At 37.6% G+C, this 15,948-nt stretch overlaps 1 protein-coding gene and 1 long non-coding RNA gene across 5 annotated transcripts in view; both read right to left on the bottom strand.

Annotated features, from left to right (window-relative positions):
- LOC145720273 (uncharacterized) overlaps positions 1-15,948 on the bottom strand; it is a 332,443-nt gene that overhangs the window by 68,500 nt on the left and 247,995 nt on the right. The window lies entirely within an intron of this gene.
- Positions 1-15,948, bottom strand: part of PDE5A (phosphodiesterase 5A) — a 145,363-nt gene that overhangs the window by 5,199 nt on the left and 124,216 nt on the right. For all 4 annotated transcript variants that reach the window (XR_014143157.1, XR_014143156.1, XM_006740607.3 and 1 more), the window contains exons 16-20: positions 12,322-12,422; positions 10,347-10,424; positions 8,047-8,110; positions 2,601-2,675; positions 1,127-1,210 (exon numbers count right to left, since the gene is read on the bottom strand). Coding sequence is in view for 2 of the 4 variants with exons in the window: in XM_006740607.3 (XP_006740670.1) it covers positions 1,127-1,210; positions 2,601-2,675; positions 8,047-8,110; positions 10,347-10,424; positions 12,322-12,422 (402 nt within the window). In the remaining 2 variants the exon portion in view is untranslated. The remainder of the gene's footprint in view (positions 1-1,126; positions 1,211-2,600; positions 2,676-8,046; positions 8,111-10,346; positions 10,425-12,321; positions 12,423-15,948) is intronic.

The raw sequence follows: 15,948 nt of genomic DNA, 5'->3' as shown, positions 1-15,948 counted from the left end.
CTTACCAATTATAGTGCCGCCCATATTTAGATACAAAAATGTTCACTGTAGGTTTCTTTGTAATACAGAAACTCTGAAAGTAACTTTAAATACCCAACAACAGGGTTAGGTATACTTTGTTACTACTTTGCAGCCTTTAAAAATATCACAGAAACACACATGACATGGAAAAATACACATTAGGATGTATTATGAATTACAAAAAGCAAATTTGCTAAGTGAAAAAAATGCAAAAATTTCATAAAGCATATACACTAATATATTAACAGTAGTTGTCTGAGTAGTGGAATTATAATTCTCTGAGTTTTCTACAATGAGAACATTTTACTTCTGTAATAAATAATAGTAAAAGTACATATCAATATTACATAGAATTTAACAGCAGATTCAAATGAAGTAAATCCATGCATACATATGAAATGTAGGGGAAAAAAAAGTTACTGAATTGTGAAATGCCTGGATTAGAAGATTCCAGGCTTTCTTTGAGTCTTGACATTCTATGATAACTATGATAAATGTGGTTTTCCCAAATAATTAAAACTTAAGGTAGTTTCCTATTTAAACTTTAGAAACAAGGATAGTGTCTACTTTCTGTACTTTGGGAATAAGCATCTAAACTAGCAAACTGGATGTTTTAGGGAGAGTATCTTTACCTAAAAAATAAAAATCCCAAGCCAGCAGGTGTAAGGAAATGGGAACTTGTAATACTTGTCCAGCTATCTCCTTTACATCCTCATAAAAATTTTAACAATATTAAAGCTACACTATACAATGAGAAAAAGTTGGGTAATTTTTTTCTTTACTTAGGCCTAGCCTTAAAAGAATATGTTGACATAGATTATGCACAGTATCCCTCCTGAAGGTAACAGTGATACGTAATTCTTTTCAGTATTCCTACATCAGTTTGCTACAGTCTAGCGCAGAGTAGGCGCTCAACAGATAGTTATACATTGATGAATTAAAGTTTTTGAGAAAAATCAAATATAAAATGTGTTCTTTATTCAATGCAAACAGCATGTCCATCAGAAAAAAAAAAAAAGCCTAGTGTTAATCGCTTCAACTTACTTGAGGTTTTAATTCATAACACAGTCTAAGTTTAGCAAGTCTAGTGTTTCCATATAAATACCTCATATAGTTGCAAGCAGATGGCATCTATGAACCCAACTTGCATACTTGGGATTTTGTTTTTCTTCTCCCTGTTCATTAGATCCTGAAAATACAAACACAGAAACACACACACACACACACACACACACAGATCTGCATTTACTCAAAGAACACAATGCAAGTTGGCTCCAAAAACATGAATCACTGGGTTAGCTGAGGAAGGCCAGACACTTGCTATCTGTCTCCTTCCTCCATGAGTCTCCTGCACTCCCTGCCAGCACCAGGCTCAGGGAGGCCCTGATCCTCTCTGCCTTTTTCATCCTGGCTGACTTTTCCCACACTACCCCTGGAATTGATCACTAATCTAGACTCGACCACTGACCTAGAGTTGACCACTGACGTGTATTTGGAGAACACACAGCTTTGAACTGTCTATTGATGGGGAGTTGAACACCCTCAGCTTTGTGGAAGAAGCCACTGAGGCCACAGCTGATTACAATTAAATTCTTGCAGAGAGCTTTCTGAGTGACGATTATGCAGATGTCACTCTGCTTATTTCCAGGAGATCATGGCTGGAGCACCAGAGGATCCCAGCACCACCATGGGAAGCAATGAGTCTGTCTCAACGCTTGCTTAAAATGAAGCAAATTCCCCATTAGCTGTGATCATCACTCTGCTACCCACCACTTTCTAAGAAGTTTCTGAGCCTCTGAATGAGCCTACCATTACATTAGAGGACACGGAGTAATTGTGAAAGACTAGCGAGACACAGCATGTCCCCAGCTGAGGTTAAAGAGCGGAGTGGATGGAACTGTACCCAGAGGGGAGGTCATGACCATGTCCCATTTAATATGGGCTCAATAAATGTCCATTTTAATTAAAAAAAAAAAAGACTCTATGCTTCATTTTCAGGAAAAACTCATTCCAGAAAAGCCAGAAGCAGTTTGAGAAGAATCTTTTTCTTGTCTGTGAGATCCACACTCTATGTAAAAAAGGCAGTATGTATCAAGAACCTTTAAAAATCTGTGCCCTTCAACAGAGCAATTCCAGGAATTTACCCTAACAAGATAATGAAAACTGCCACAGAAACATTAGCAACACGGACGTTCATCAAGGCGCCACTGGTCCTAGTGAACATTGCAGACATGACACCAAAGCAAGTAGGTAAACTATGGCTCCATCTATTTCATGTGATCGTTATAAATAATACTCATAAGAGCCTCTCTTAGAATGAAAAGAGTTTATGATATTTAAATAGAAAAAACAAATTGCAAAAAAGTAGGTACAATATGATGACCCAAGGAGTCTTTTTTGTCTTCTTTTATTTGCTTATGTTTTCTGTAATAAACATGTGTAATTCTTTTAATAAGAAAAATGTTTTAAAAACTAAAATGAAAAGAAATTGTGTTCCTAAGATCCTATAGACAGTGTTAAGAAGTCTACCCTGAACAAGTGTATTTGAGTAATTCCTACCAACAAGGGCTCATACTTACAGCAGGCTCTATGTTGAGTTCTTTTCTCTCTCTGTCTCCCTGGTCAAAAAATTCAGTTGCTACAAGTTCTGCTATCTGAAATAAATAACCGATTAAGTTTTGGCAATTAAAAGCACACAGCTCTGTAATATAGAGACTTTGAATAAAGATGATAAAATCTATCAAAGCTAGCTTTCAACCACATCAGTAAAATGATGATAAAACAATAACGAGTAATAGAAATTATTATTTTATTTGCTTTTAAATATGTGCCTAATCACCAAGCCTAGAGTTTATAACCTGTAATTAGGCAGAAAAAAGCAACATATTATTTCAACTTCAGCAATCAGTGGGGAAAAGGGAGTGTGTGCCTTTCTGTATGCATAATCAATGAGCTATTTGTTAAGCACCTGTTATACCAGGTGCTGTGAAAACATAGTATCAGAATAGGGGCATATATGGTGATTGATTGATACGCCTTTTAAATTTATTTTAATCTACATGGTCCTCCTCTTTTCAAAAATTTTCCTTATAATTTTTGTTGTTGTTATTAAATAAACTGGGTTGTTAATCCTGCAGTTCCCCACTATCTGGATTTTGCTGATTGCATTCCCATGATGTCATTTAATGTTCCCCTGTGCCCTGTATTTCCACACACTGCTAATAAGATCTAGAGGCTTGATTAGATAATTTTTTTTTTTTTGACTGCTTCATAGGCAGTGGTGTGTACTTCTACCAAGAGCCATATAATGCCTGGCTGCCTCTCTTTTTGTGATATTAGACACCATGAATGATCTTTGTTTAGATCCACTAATTCAGGGGCTGCAAAAAGGTGATATTCAAAGCGATCATTCTTTTTTCTTTTATTAGTTGAAATACAATAAAAATAAAGTCCCCTCATCAATTATTTAGTTACCCTAAAGCACAATTCATATAAGAAAAGCAGGAGAAATGCTTGATTTTCTCCACTTTAATTACCATTTGAAAAAAATAACTTGGTTCCCAAGTAACTATCAAGGATGACCAGGGAAGGTTTTGTTTTATTATTATTATTATTATTTAAAGATTTTATTTATTTATTTGACAGAGAGACACAGCGAGAGGGGGAACACAAGCAGGGGGAGTGGGAGAGGGAGAAGCAGGCTTTATTACTTTGAACTTTTAAATTTAAACATATTTAATGTATTTCGATCCTTATTGATACTCAGATTGTCCCATTTTGGCCAGTGGGAGCTTAATAAGTTGGCTTCACTGTTCTTTTGACAAAACGCCACCAGTCTTTGATAGCTTCCCCTGCTTTCCCATACAATAAGATGTTCTTCTAGGCTCATTTATACATGTCCTGCTTTAAAACTGCTATCAGCTGTTTCTTTTTGGAGCCCTTGTTCCTTTAAATTGAGCTACTTAGAAACCTCAATATGGGCACGAGGTCTGTTCATTACTACCAGGTTGGTCATTATTTTTAAGCCCTTTTATTAGAGGATGGAGCTAGGGCACAACAGAAGTTCATACAACATTTCAATTCAAATTCAGGACTACAACATTTCTACCCAACCTTATCCACCTTTATCTTTCTGCTTACACTGATGATCCTGGCTCTCAACAATACCAATACAGTTTTTTTTATTTGCTTTTATCCCACATCATCTAAAACAGTGATTGAGTATCTATGCAAAATTACCACTAATAATAAGATTATGGAAAACAGTTTTAAAACCTTTTGTTGGTAATTCCTTTTTGTTTTTAGGTTACATCCCCACTAGAGATACATGGTCAAATTATTGTTTTAGTGTCACTTGGAATGAAATAGTTCCTTTCAGTATGGTTTTGCAACCAAAATCAGGTTTGTTTCATTTTACTTTTAAGGCTTAGGGATACTTAAAATTCAATTTTATAATTTTAAAAACGATTTACATGGTTCCAAAGTTAAATCTACAAAACTAGTACACTCAGGAACTCTAGCTTCTACTTCTGTTCCCTAAGTCCTATTTCCTTCTTCCCTTATAGGGAATCATTAACTTTTTTGTGGTTAATCCCGGGTTTTTAAAATATGAAGCAAATATGTACATATATTCATATTTTACCCTCTTCTTAAATAAATGGTAGAGTACAATATACTTTTTCCTCTACCTTGCTTTTTTCACTTAAAAATACATTCTTGTAATCACTCCATAGTAGTATACAGATAATTCTCCTTTCTTTTTACAGCTGTATAGAACTCATTGTGTAAATGTACTATAAGTTAATCAACCAGCACCCTACCGATGAGTATTTGGGTTACTTCCGGTCTTTGCCATTACAAATAGTACTAAAGTGAATAGCCTTGTATAAATATCTTCTTATATTCTTTCCAGCATATCTTTGGGATAAAATTCCTAGAATCAATGGTACATGAATATATGTATTTATAAACTTCCAAAGAGTTACAGTATTTTGCATTCCTTGTTTTCCCTCAACTTCCCCAACAGATATATCATAAAACCTTTGAATTTTGCCAACTTGACAAGTAAGAAACGGTATCTCGTGCTTTTTTTTTTTTAATGAAGTAGAATTTACATACTGTGAATCACACAGATCATGAGTTCACTGTATTGACAAACGCATATAACCATGTAACAAATATCCCATTCCAAGATATAGAATTCTTCTATCACCCCTGTGACCCTTCTCAGTCAGTTCCTGCTCCTTTTTTCCTCCCTCCTCTCACAATCACTATTTTATTTCTTTCACCAGAGATTAGTTTTGCCTAGTCTAGAACTTCATATAAATGGAATCACAGGACATATTCTTTTGTGTCTGGCTTCTTTTGCTCTGTATAGTGTTTATGAGACTCATCTGTGTTGTTGCATGTATCAATGGTGAGTTTCTTTTTATTGTTGAGCAGTACTCCACTGTATAAGGAATATACTACAATATGTTTAGCTATCCTCCTACTGATAGATGTTTGGGTTGTTTCTAGTCCTGACTATAGTAATCTCCCTTATCCACAGTTTTGTTTTCCATGGTTTCAGTTACCCGGGGTTAACCACTGTCCAGAAGCAGATGATCCTCCCTCTGATATATGGTCAGAAAGTCAACAGTAGCCTAACACTACATCACAATGCCTGTATCATCCACCTCACTACCTCTCAATTTTATCATGTCCCATCATCACAAGAAGGAGGAGAGTGCCATATAATAAGAGAGAGAGGGAGAGAGAGACCCCTCCGTCACATAACTTTTATTATAGTATATTGTTATAATTGTTCTATTTTATTATTAGTTATTGTTAATCTCTTATGGTGCCTAATTTATAAATTATAATTTATAATTTAATTTATAATTTAAAATTATAATTAATTTATAAGCTTTATCATAGTTATGTATATATAGAAAAAACCATAGTGTATATATATATATATATATATATATATATATATATAGGGTTCAGTCCTATCTATGGTTTCAGGCATCCACTGGGGGTCTTAGAACATGTCTGCCACAGATAATACCACTACTAATTACTATTACTATACTACTAATTACTATTACTATTACTGTAATTACTATTCCTAATTACTGTATTAGGAATACAGCTGTTATGAGATTCTATACAAGCTTTTTTGTGTCAGTCAAGTTTTATTTGCAGTTTTTCTTATGAATGAGGTTCTGAGGACCTCTGCAAATGAGTAAGAGCTATTTACATTCCATCAACTTTTTGTTCAAAATTATGGCCCATTTTTCTGTAGTGTTATCCTTTTTCTTCTCTATTTTTTACAAATTCTTTAATATTAGGTGTATTAACTATCAAATATAAGTTGCAATTTTTTTTTTTTTAGATTATTTATTTATTTATATGACAGAGAAAGACACAGCGAGAGAGGGAACACAAGCAGGGGGAGTGGGAGAGGGAGAAGCAGGCTTCCCGCCGAGCAGGGAGCCCGATGCGGGGCTCGATCCCAGGACCCTGGGATCATGACCTGAGCCGAAGGCAGACGCTTAACCGACTGAGCCACCCAGGCGCCCATAAGTTGCAAATATTTTTACCAGTTTCTCATTGACTTCTACTTTGCTTATAGTGTCTTTTGCCATACAAAGCTTTGCTTTATTTTTTCATTTTTATGTAATCAAATTTATCAATCTTTTCCATTGTTTTTGCATGTTGAGGCATAGTTAGGAAAGTTTTCTTACTCTTAAGTTACAGAAGAATCCATAGATGTTTTTATTTAGTACTTCTATGGTTTAATACTCTACTTTGAACTCTATGCTCTATTTGGAATTTAAGTGTGCAAAGTACATCCAATTTTGTCGTTAGCCATCTGGTTATGGAAGATGGGAAAGTCACCCTAAGATTATTTCATAAAAAGTCCCTCTTTTCCCCCAGTTATTTGAAATGTTATCTTTATTATATACTAAATGTTCTATGCAATTCCCAGTGCTGAATTTTGTTCCACTGGTCTGTCACCAATACCAAACTATTTTAATTATAGAGGCTTTAAGTATTGTGTTTTTTAATGTCTGGACCCCCAACCTCATGGCTCTACCTTTCTGGGATCTGATTAAGAAGAAAGGGTAAATGAAAAGACCAATTCTTCCCTCTTCCATCCTCTTCCCTCTTTGGAAATGGGAAGATAGTCCCATTTATTACGGAGCAGGACAGTCTGTGAAGACCACCTTTCCTGAATGCTTACAGCACGTTGGCAGCTTTGGCACATGGAGGGTACATTTCTGATCTTGTTTTCCCAGTATGTGTGTTTCATGGGAGGCACCTGTCACTGGGCTCCATGACTATGCAGCACAGAGCCCTGACCAGCAGCAGACTGTCAATAGTCTTGGGTAGTGCATTTAGGATTCAAAATGCAGTCTCAAAAAGCAAAAACACAATATACACATCATTGTATGTACAGCCATCCCTTTTCTGAGCTGAGGGCCTTTACTGCCTTGGCAAAATGTTTTATGGCAGTTACTTATTTAGAAAGAAGGATATATTTCTAGCCTCCCAGCCACAGGCCCTGATCACATCCTTCCTGACAACTTATATCAACATTTCCTATATTTATAAGCTGCAGGAAATGTTTAAGTTCTACTCATTAATGCCTTCTTAGAGCTGAGGTATAGCCTGGTAGGCTAACCATAAAGAAAAATCATAAAAAGAAAAATAATTTGCTCCTTCTATTTTTCAAGGTTATTTAAGGTTATATGCTAAAAACATTCCTAAGTGAGCCAGAAGTACTGGAATTTAAGATTATCAACAGCTAGATTTTTGCTGTGTTAATACAGATGCTCTCTTAATATAGCTTACAAATCTTAGTAAATGCTAAGGAATCTTCTAAAAAAGAAAACCTGTTTATGTCCAATTATCTGCTTTTAATACCACTTAAAAATTAGATAAAAAGTTCCACAAATACTCCTGAAGCTACCTTTAGAATGCAAACTTTTCTTCCTTTGACTTTTTAATCCCTGCTTTTACTGTCAGCAAGCAACATACCCGTTGTTGAATAGGCCAGGGTTTGGTGATGGCAGAGAGATCACAAGCTGTCATCAGCATCGCTCTGTTAAGGGAAAAAGAAGCCCAAGGCTACGATTTACTTTTTATGCAAATACATACTCTCAGTAAATAGTTACTGGTAAAAAGGTTAAATTAAATCCCCCTAAACTATGAAGACAGAAGCTTATAAAGACTAAAGAAACAGAAACAATTTCTTTGGAAGCATGGCTGATTCAGTGATAGCAGAGTATCACTGTTTTGGTTGCCCATTGAACTACTGGAATTTGCCCTAAAACTTCATTTAGGTCCAGATTGGCACAGGGAGAGTCACTAACCTCTGGGCAAAAACTTGCCTGCTGTTACTATTTTTTTTCACCCTGGTATCCCATTCTCAGTGATAGTAAAATGAAAACACACTGATTACTAATAATTAGCCATTAAAGGATAACATCAGATATCCTACTGATAGAAGTCCTAGGAGAGCAAGAATTATGGTGGCTCATCCCAATGCTGAACTCCACACATGTAGTGACTTCTATGTGAAAAGCTCCGACTTACAAACAGTATCTGCCAGAGAAAGAGGGAAATGAGAGAACAAATTTCATCTTTCTGTTGTTGAGAGAAGTGAAAACCATGCTGGACTCTGGCGTCGATGACAAGGTGCTCTAGAACTCAATAGCAGAACTATCATATGACAGTGGTTCTGTACTTAGCGCAGTGTTTCCCATGTTGGATCCAGATGCCTGTTTGTAATAATTTTGTTTGAAGGAACAGGCAGAAAGGCCAACACTGTAATACAGAAACACTTGCAGTGAAGGACTGGATCCCTCGTCCCTGCAGGGAAACCCAACCTAAAAGCACATTGTCCTTAAGTATGTGAGGCAAAAAGAAAGTGGTTTTCTGCTGCTATTCGACCTCTTCCACCAACTCTCTTGGAGAAGTGAGTGCACCAGAGATATTTTTAATCACTGTGTAAACCCACTGACATGAAGGATTTCAGTGCTTGCTAGTATAAACTGCCTGCCCCAAAGAAGACTATGCCCCTCAGTGAGCTTCACTAAAATCTGAGAAATGAGTGCGCCTGGTGGCACTGAGCTCTAGAACTGCAAGGACTTCTCGGTAAGTGGTCCCTCGGGTAAGACTGAGCGGCAGGGATGGACGCAGACTTGGAACTGCGGTTGGATTTCTTTTTTGTTATTGGGATAAACTGTTCACTAACTACAGTAGCATGTCTATACTTTTCTTTTTTTTTTTTTAATTTTTATTTTTCAGTAATCTCTACACCCAACGTGGGGCTTGAACTTATAACCCCGAGATCAAGAGGCGTGCTCTACGGACTGAGCCAGCCAGGCGCCCCTACACATTTGTACTTTTCTAAGGCACTGTTATGAAAAACATTTTGAGGCTACAAAGTCAAGCGTGATTACGCAGAACAGAACAGACAGCCGGGCATTTGCGTGTTGTTTCCTTAAAATTTGCACCTTCATTTGAATGCTAAGTAATATCAATCCATTTAAAGAAATGTTGATTTCAAAATTGTAATAGCACTCTCCTTGGTGTTCTGAGTCATTCTTTTCTTTATGATTGACTGCTTGTTCTTTGTTATGGATCCAGTTCTTGCCATGGCAAAGGCAGGAATACTAACAGCAAAGGGATGGTATCTACAGCTAGAAGGAAGGGACAGGTGTACGGGGGAGGAAAATGGAAATTTTGACGTTCTGACTGGGCTACTCTGCCATCACTCAAGAGAAGTAAACACTTCACAACCACCTTGTTCCCACAGTCTTTGGGATGCTATTTTCAGCTATTCCATTCCAAAGAATTGGGAATATGAGCAAGGGAACCTTATAGCTTTGTATTGATCTTCCACCACATTTTAAAGGTCCTTCTAGGACAAAGGAGTGATTTATTCGCTTGCATTGGCAAATGCATTTCTTTTCAAATAAATATTCAGATTCAGCCCTTTATACAACACTTTAGAGATTTCTAACAGCCTCTAAGATCATCCCATTGTAACAAATAATTGCAATAAAATCTGATAGTGATAAAATTAATTGGGTAGGGGCGCCTGGGTGGCTCAGTCGTTAAGCGTCTGCCTTCGGCTCAGGTCATGATCCCAGGGTCCTGGGATCAAGTCCCGCATCGGGCTCCCTGCTCGGCGGGAAGCCTGCTTCTCCTGCTTCTCTCTCTCTCTCTCTCTGTGTCTCTCATGAATAAATAAATAAAATCTTTAAAAAAAAAAAAAAAAAAAATTAATTGGGTAGCAAAACTTCAGCTTTAAGGTCAATAAACCTACTTACAAAAACAACTCTTTTTGATGAGGATCTTCCGAGTTGAATTGATTTTTTCTTATAAGTTCAAAAAATTCTCCTCGTCTCCTTGAAAATAAAGAAGAATATTTGGTGAGTACCCAGGCTCTTATTTCTTTGGTTGACAAAGAGAGTAAATTTTTTTGGAAAAAAATCTCTAATGGTTTTTTCCCATCTTAGAATCCAATATAGAAGTCATCATTTAAAAAACTAAAAATATCTCACTTTCTTCCCTTCCACCATTTTCTCTGGATAAAACGGATTATTTTTAAATTTAAATTATTTTTAAATTATTATTTATCTACGGATCACAAATAATGGTAATTTTGATTCCTTTTTTTTATTATTATGTTATGTTAATCACCATACATTACATCATTAGTTTTTGATGTAGTGTTCCAATGATTCATTGTTTGTGCATAACACCCAGTGCTCCATGCAGAACGTGCCCTCTTTAATACTCATCACCAGGCTAACCCATCCTCCCACCCCCCTCCCCTCTAGAACCCTCAGTTGGTAATTTCAATTCTTAAACATAATTTTAAGAAAATGAAACAATACAAGTTAAAAACCTGATGCCAAGAATGACTTAAGAGATTTTAAGTGTATGGCATAATCAGATCTATATGGCTTCAGTTTAATTTCATTTATCTTACACATTAGGGTATAGGGTAGAAAAATGTTCCTAACAATTACTCTATGTCAGTATAAAGTGGCGAAAGCCTTCTGAAGCAAAGACCAAGTAAAGTGTCCACTGATATTCACTCTACGTGCCCAGCACCGTTAAGCATCTTGGGAAGTTATAAGGCATGAGTCCTTTTGGACAGTGTTAAATAAAATCTAGTCGGAGACACAAAACAAACATAAGAAAACTTATATAACAAAACTGACTGTACATGATTTGAGTACCAAAACTGAAAAATAGGTTTCATAAGGGTTCAGAGGTGAGACCCGTGTGGCCTGGAAAGGCTGGGAAGTCTTTGTGGTTACAGATATTTTTAGTCTTGGTAATCTGATAATCTTAACTCTGCAATCATCTAAAATCGACTGAAGTTTGCTGTATTTTCTTTTACCCTGATTAAAGTGCTCCAAAACCCAACGATGCGGACCCTTTTAGATGAGGTCACTTTCAGATGTACAATAGTGGATGTCTGGAATGTGACGTTGTGTGTCTCTTCTGTTTGTTTTTACTTCTCATCAGAGTGGTTAAAGCCATGGATGTGAGTCTCTGTGCAAAGGGAGAGAGGGTTGGGCTTCAGGGAAATCCCACGAGTGTGACCACCAGACTCCCCTCACTCCTACAAGTGCACCAAAGATCTCAGTCTGCATGCGGGAAACCAATACCTGCCCAAAGGCAGCAAAGGCTTTTCTTGCTGCTAGAAAGGCAGTTTAATTATAAGCAAATGCATACACGCATGACAAATACTAGAATAATGCACACTTTAATTTTCGAGTCAGTAACTTCACTAATTAAAGTTCTACATTAATACTCTTCTGCCAGAATCAAATAAAAAGAAACAAGATTTACTTCTCTGGCACTTAGCTCCTTTTCCTGCCCACCTAGGCTTAGATGACAGTATAAAGAACTGTAACAAGGTCAGAAGCTGGGAGAGTGAAGGGAAGGAGGAAAAGCAAACAGGCTATATAACCTTTAGGTTGCACAACCTAGCTTGCAACGACCGTGGGATGGTAATTTACTTTGTACATAGCTTCAGAGACATAGCAGTAGATCAACAGCACAAATAATTCTGTATTCCGTAACTTCTAGCATTAAGTGGTAAGTCAAAGGAGAAGACTTTCCCGGCTTCCTCTAAGAAACTGCTCCATAGTTTGAAAAACAAGACATTTGACTTGCCAGGACATTTGTCTTTATAATCTAAAAATTTCCCAATGTGCATTTTAAAAGTTTGGAACAATGCAAACACTTCCAAGACCTATTTATCTCAGAATATTTCTTAAAACTTACTTAATGTACAGTGCTAGGTCTGTAGCTAAAATAGCTTGCTTGATCATTTTCAACGTGGTCTTATATTCTTCAATGGAGAGGCCACTGAGGATCTGATTGCCCTTTATAAAAAAGAAAACCATCATTAGCACTCCATCTGGAGAAGCTGCTGACGAGAACAAAATCTGAAGATAGAGTGACATATCTTAAACACACGCCTAGTGTTCTGGACTCATTAATACAGAAGACACCTGCTTACTTAGAGTAAATGCCATGAAAGGATGTTTGCCTTCTATGCTCCCACCCCCACCACATTGTCCAATAAGAAAAGACAGCTTCATAATGGTGCATCTGCCTACACATGCATGTTTTTCCAAATCTAATACCCCTTGGGCCTTAGTCCAGGCCTAACATCTAATAACTATATATCTTTGTCCTTTGGGCAGGTGAATTGCTATAATATAACAGCAAGAGAAAGCTTTGAAAAATCAAAGCCATATTAATGGACATGAAGAATGGAGTAGTGAAATCTTTAAACAATTGATTATTAAAGAAATCAGTTCTCTATGGTTTTTGTAATAACCTCAATAACATTTTTTTGGTGCAAATTTATATAATTTAACTTAATCAATATCAAGAACAGTGTGTATTCTTTAGGAACACGCCAATATGGATGGGTACAGAGCATGAGCCAAAGGTGTGCTTACTGGTGATAAAAAGCAAACATGGGTTGAAATGTCTAAAATGTGGCTAATCCAGCTATAAATAATGGAAAATTTTTGCTATATAACCATTTTTTAAAAATTTCTTGTCGGTAATTTAAAGGATAGTGGTTCTCTCATCTTGAACTACGGAAAACATTCTTTGGGTACTCAGAATATCCTCAAAACAATATCTGTAAATTAAGTCAGAGGTGCTTCCTAAATCTCAGGTCCAAGAAAAAAACCCAGAGATGTAGGAATGAGACCTGGAAGCAAAGGATTTGTTCTGAAGACAGGGAAACTGCTGAGTGCCAGAGGCCAGGGCCAAAGCACTGGTTCGAGGGTAACTAGATGCCAACATTGTGGTGTGTATCTAATTAATGAATCTGTGATGGTAACCATATACATTGTTTTTTTTTTTTTTTTAAAGATTTTATTTATTTATTTGACAGAGAGATAGCGAGAGCAGAAACACAAGCAGGGGGAGTGGGAGAGGGAGAAGCAGGCTTCCCGCCGAGCAGGGAGCCCGATGTGGGACTCGATCCCAGGACCCTGGGATCATGACCTGAGCCGAAGGCAGACGCTTAACGACTGAGCCACCCAGGCGCCCCATATACATTGTTTTTAACTATGAAATCATTTTAGATTCTAGGCCAGAAAGAAAACTATTTAGAAAATAACTCCTGATACTTTTATTTAACATAAAACAATTTCAAATGGAAAAGGAATTATCTTTTGGGGTTATATTTTTATTTTCCCTTCCAAAAACACAGATTGTAAATTCTTATGTTTTGGTGCTTATAAAGACAGAATATATACATGTTCTTATAATTTGAGGCCAGCTATATATATATATACAACTAAATTTCTTGTGAGTTAAGTAATAACATGTTACTTAGTAAGCTATGTTATTTAATAACCTGGGTACTTCTGATAGAGATATTGTTAAATATGCTTTAGAAAAAGGTTAGCATGTTTTCTTTCTTTAAAACTGAACAGGATATTAAAATGAAAGTTTTATATTTTTATTTTTATTTATTTTTTAAATTTTTAAAAGATTTTATTTATTTATTTGACAGAGAGAGACACAGTGAGAGAGGGAACACAAGCAGGGGGAGTGGGAGAGGGAGAAGCAGGGAGCCCGATGCGGGGCTCGATCCCAGGACCTGAGCCGAAGGCAGATGCATAAAGACTGAGCCACCCAGGCACCCCTGTATTTTTAAATGAGGCACAGAGAGCAAATCCCAAGGAAAGTACAGATGTTTCTACTACCACACAATATATAATTCCTGGAAAGTCTCCGTTCTGAAACACTACACACTAAAAATAATACAGTTTGTGGGACAAATAGTGTTGGGGCAGATCACACAGAACCCGTGCAACTTTATAACCAGAGCATAAAGCAGACTGAAGATTAGTGCATCTGGAGGTAACATGGACAGTTCAGGCTGGCCAGTCTGGAGGCCCTTCGAGAATAGTCAAGACACACAAAACAAGGGAGTGGAAACGCTGGTTTGTGGGGGCCCAGAGACAACGTGGGTGGGACTGGATCACGGAGACAGCGGGGCTGCTTAGGCGGGCACCGAAGGAAAAGCAACCTCCTAGGAGCCTAAAGCGAGCAGTCCAAAGCAAGGGAGCATGCCTCAGGTGCAAGTGACCATTTTCAACACTCTTGCAATAGGACAGGAAGGGTGCATGAGCAAAAGCCAAGGGGAGGGATTTTTTTCTTTCTTGCTGAAGGTCAAAATTCAACTCCCATAATTTTGGTACCTTACTCGAGAATGTGTGTAGGAAATACAATTGTACCCTTATGCTAATGTCATTCAAGCACCAATCACACATGAACTAATTCATATTAAACAATCACATACTTTAGCAATCTATATGAGACTGTATGCAGAATTTATAATGAGGTTACTCAACTGGTTGTATAACTCTTTTTTTTTAAAAGATTTTATTTATTTATTTGACAGAGAGAGAGACAGCGAGAGAGGGAACACCAGCAGGGGGAGTGGGAAAGGGTGAAGCAGGCTTCCCGTGGAGCAGGAAGCCTGATGTGGGGCTCGATCCCAGGACCCTGGGATCATGACCTGAGCCGAAGGCAGATGCTTAACTGACTGAGCCACCCAGGCGCCCCTGGTTGTATAACTCTTAACCCCTCACCCCACACTAGATGTTTAGGGAGAGGTGAGGTCGTGTTCCCTCTCATCTTAAGTAAGAGAGGAACATGAAGTCCCTACATGTGTCTCCTGTAGTGTAGTGGGGGTGGGAGGGGCCACAGTGGTCTCGTGTCTCATTCCTGTCTGGAAAATCTAAAAGGCAAGACCCAGGCTAACTAGCCACTCTGACTTTGGCAGCAAAGGAGAGGTTACTCCTTGCATTCTCTGAGTTTTGGAGGCATGGGGTTGATTTCTGCCCTGTCCTTTTCAAGAGGACTGCAAAGAAGGCTAAAGAACCTTAGCAGCAAGGAGTCAAGTGAGCAATCCGATTTTCAGGAGCTGAGGAAGGAGCCATAAATAAAGCAGACAGAGATGATCATTCATATTAAAGAAACATCTGGTAGAAAAACCCCACAAGGAGGGAGCTTGGCAGGGATCATGAACTTACCCACAAGAAAATAATTTGGTTTAAACACCTACCAGGCCCAAAGAGTGAGGCACTCCTAACAGCACCAGTCTGTTGAGAATGTTCTTGCCCATTTTCTTACCTATTTCCCCTTCCTACTCTGCAAGTCCGGAGGGGTAGGAAACTACACGGGGGTTTAGGAATGAGGAAGGAGTTAGAAAGAACACAAGGTAGGGATGAAAGAAGCCAACCAGAGCAGAAAGGGGAGAACCCGAACTTTAAACCAAGTCCAGAATCCCGACTATTACACAGGACGGGACATTTTGGTTTCTAAATTGAGACCTATATACTATATTTTGGGACTTAAGGTAATTAAAAGGTT

Source organism: Leptonychotes weddellii, chromosome 2, assembly GCF_054177405.1.
Source record: "Leptonychotes weddellii isolate Sample4059 chromosome 2, ASM5417740v2, whole genome shotgun sequence".
Taxonomy (NCBI): domain Eukaryota; kingdom Metazoa; phylum Chordata; class Mammalia; order Carnivora; family Phocidae; genus Leptonychotes; species Leptonychotes weddellii.
This window is presented reverse-complemented; position numbering and strand designations above follow the sequence as displayed.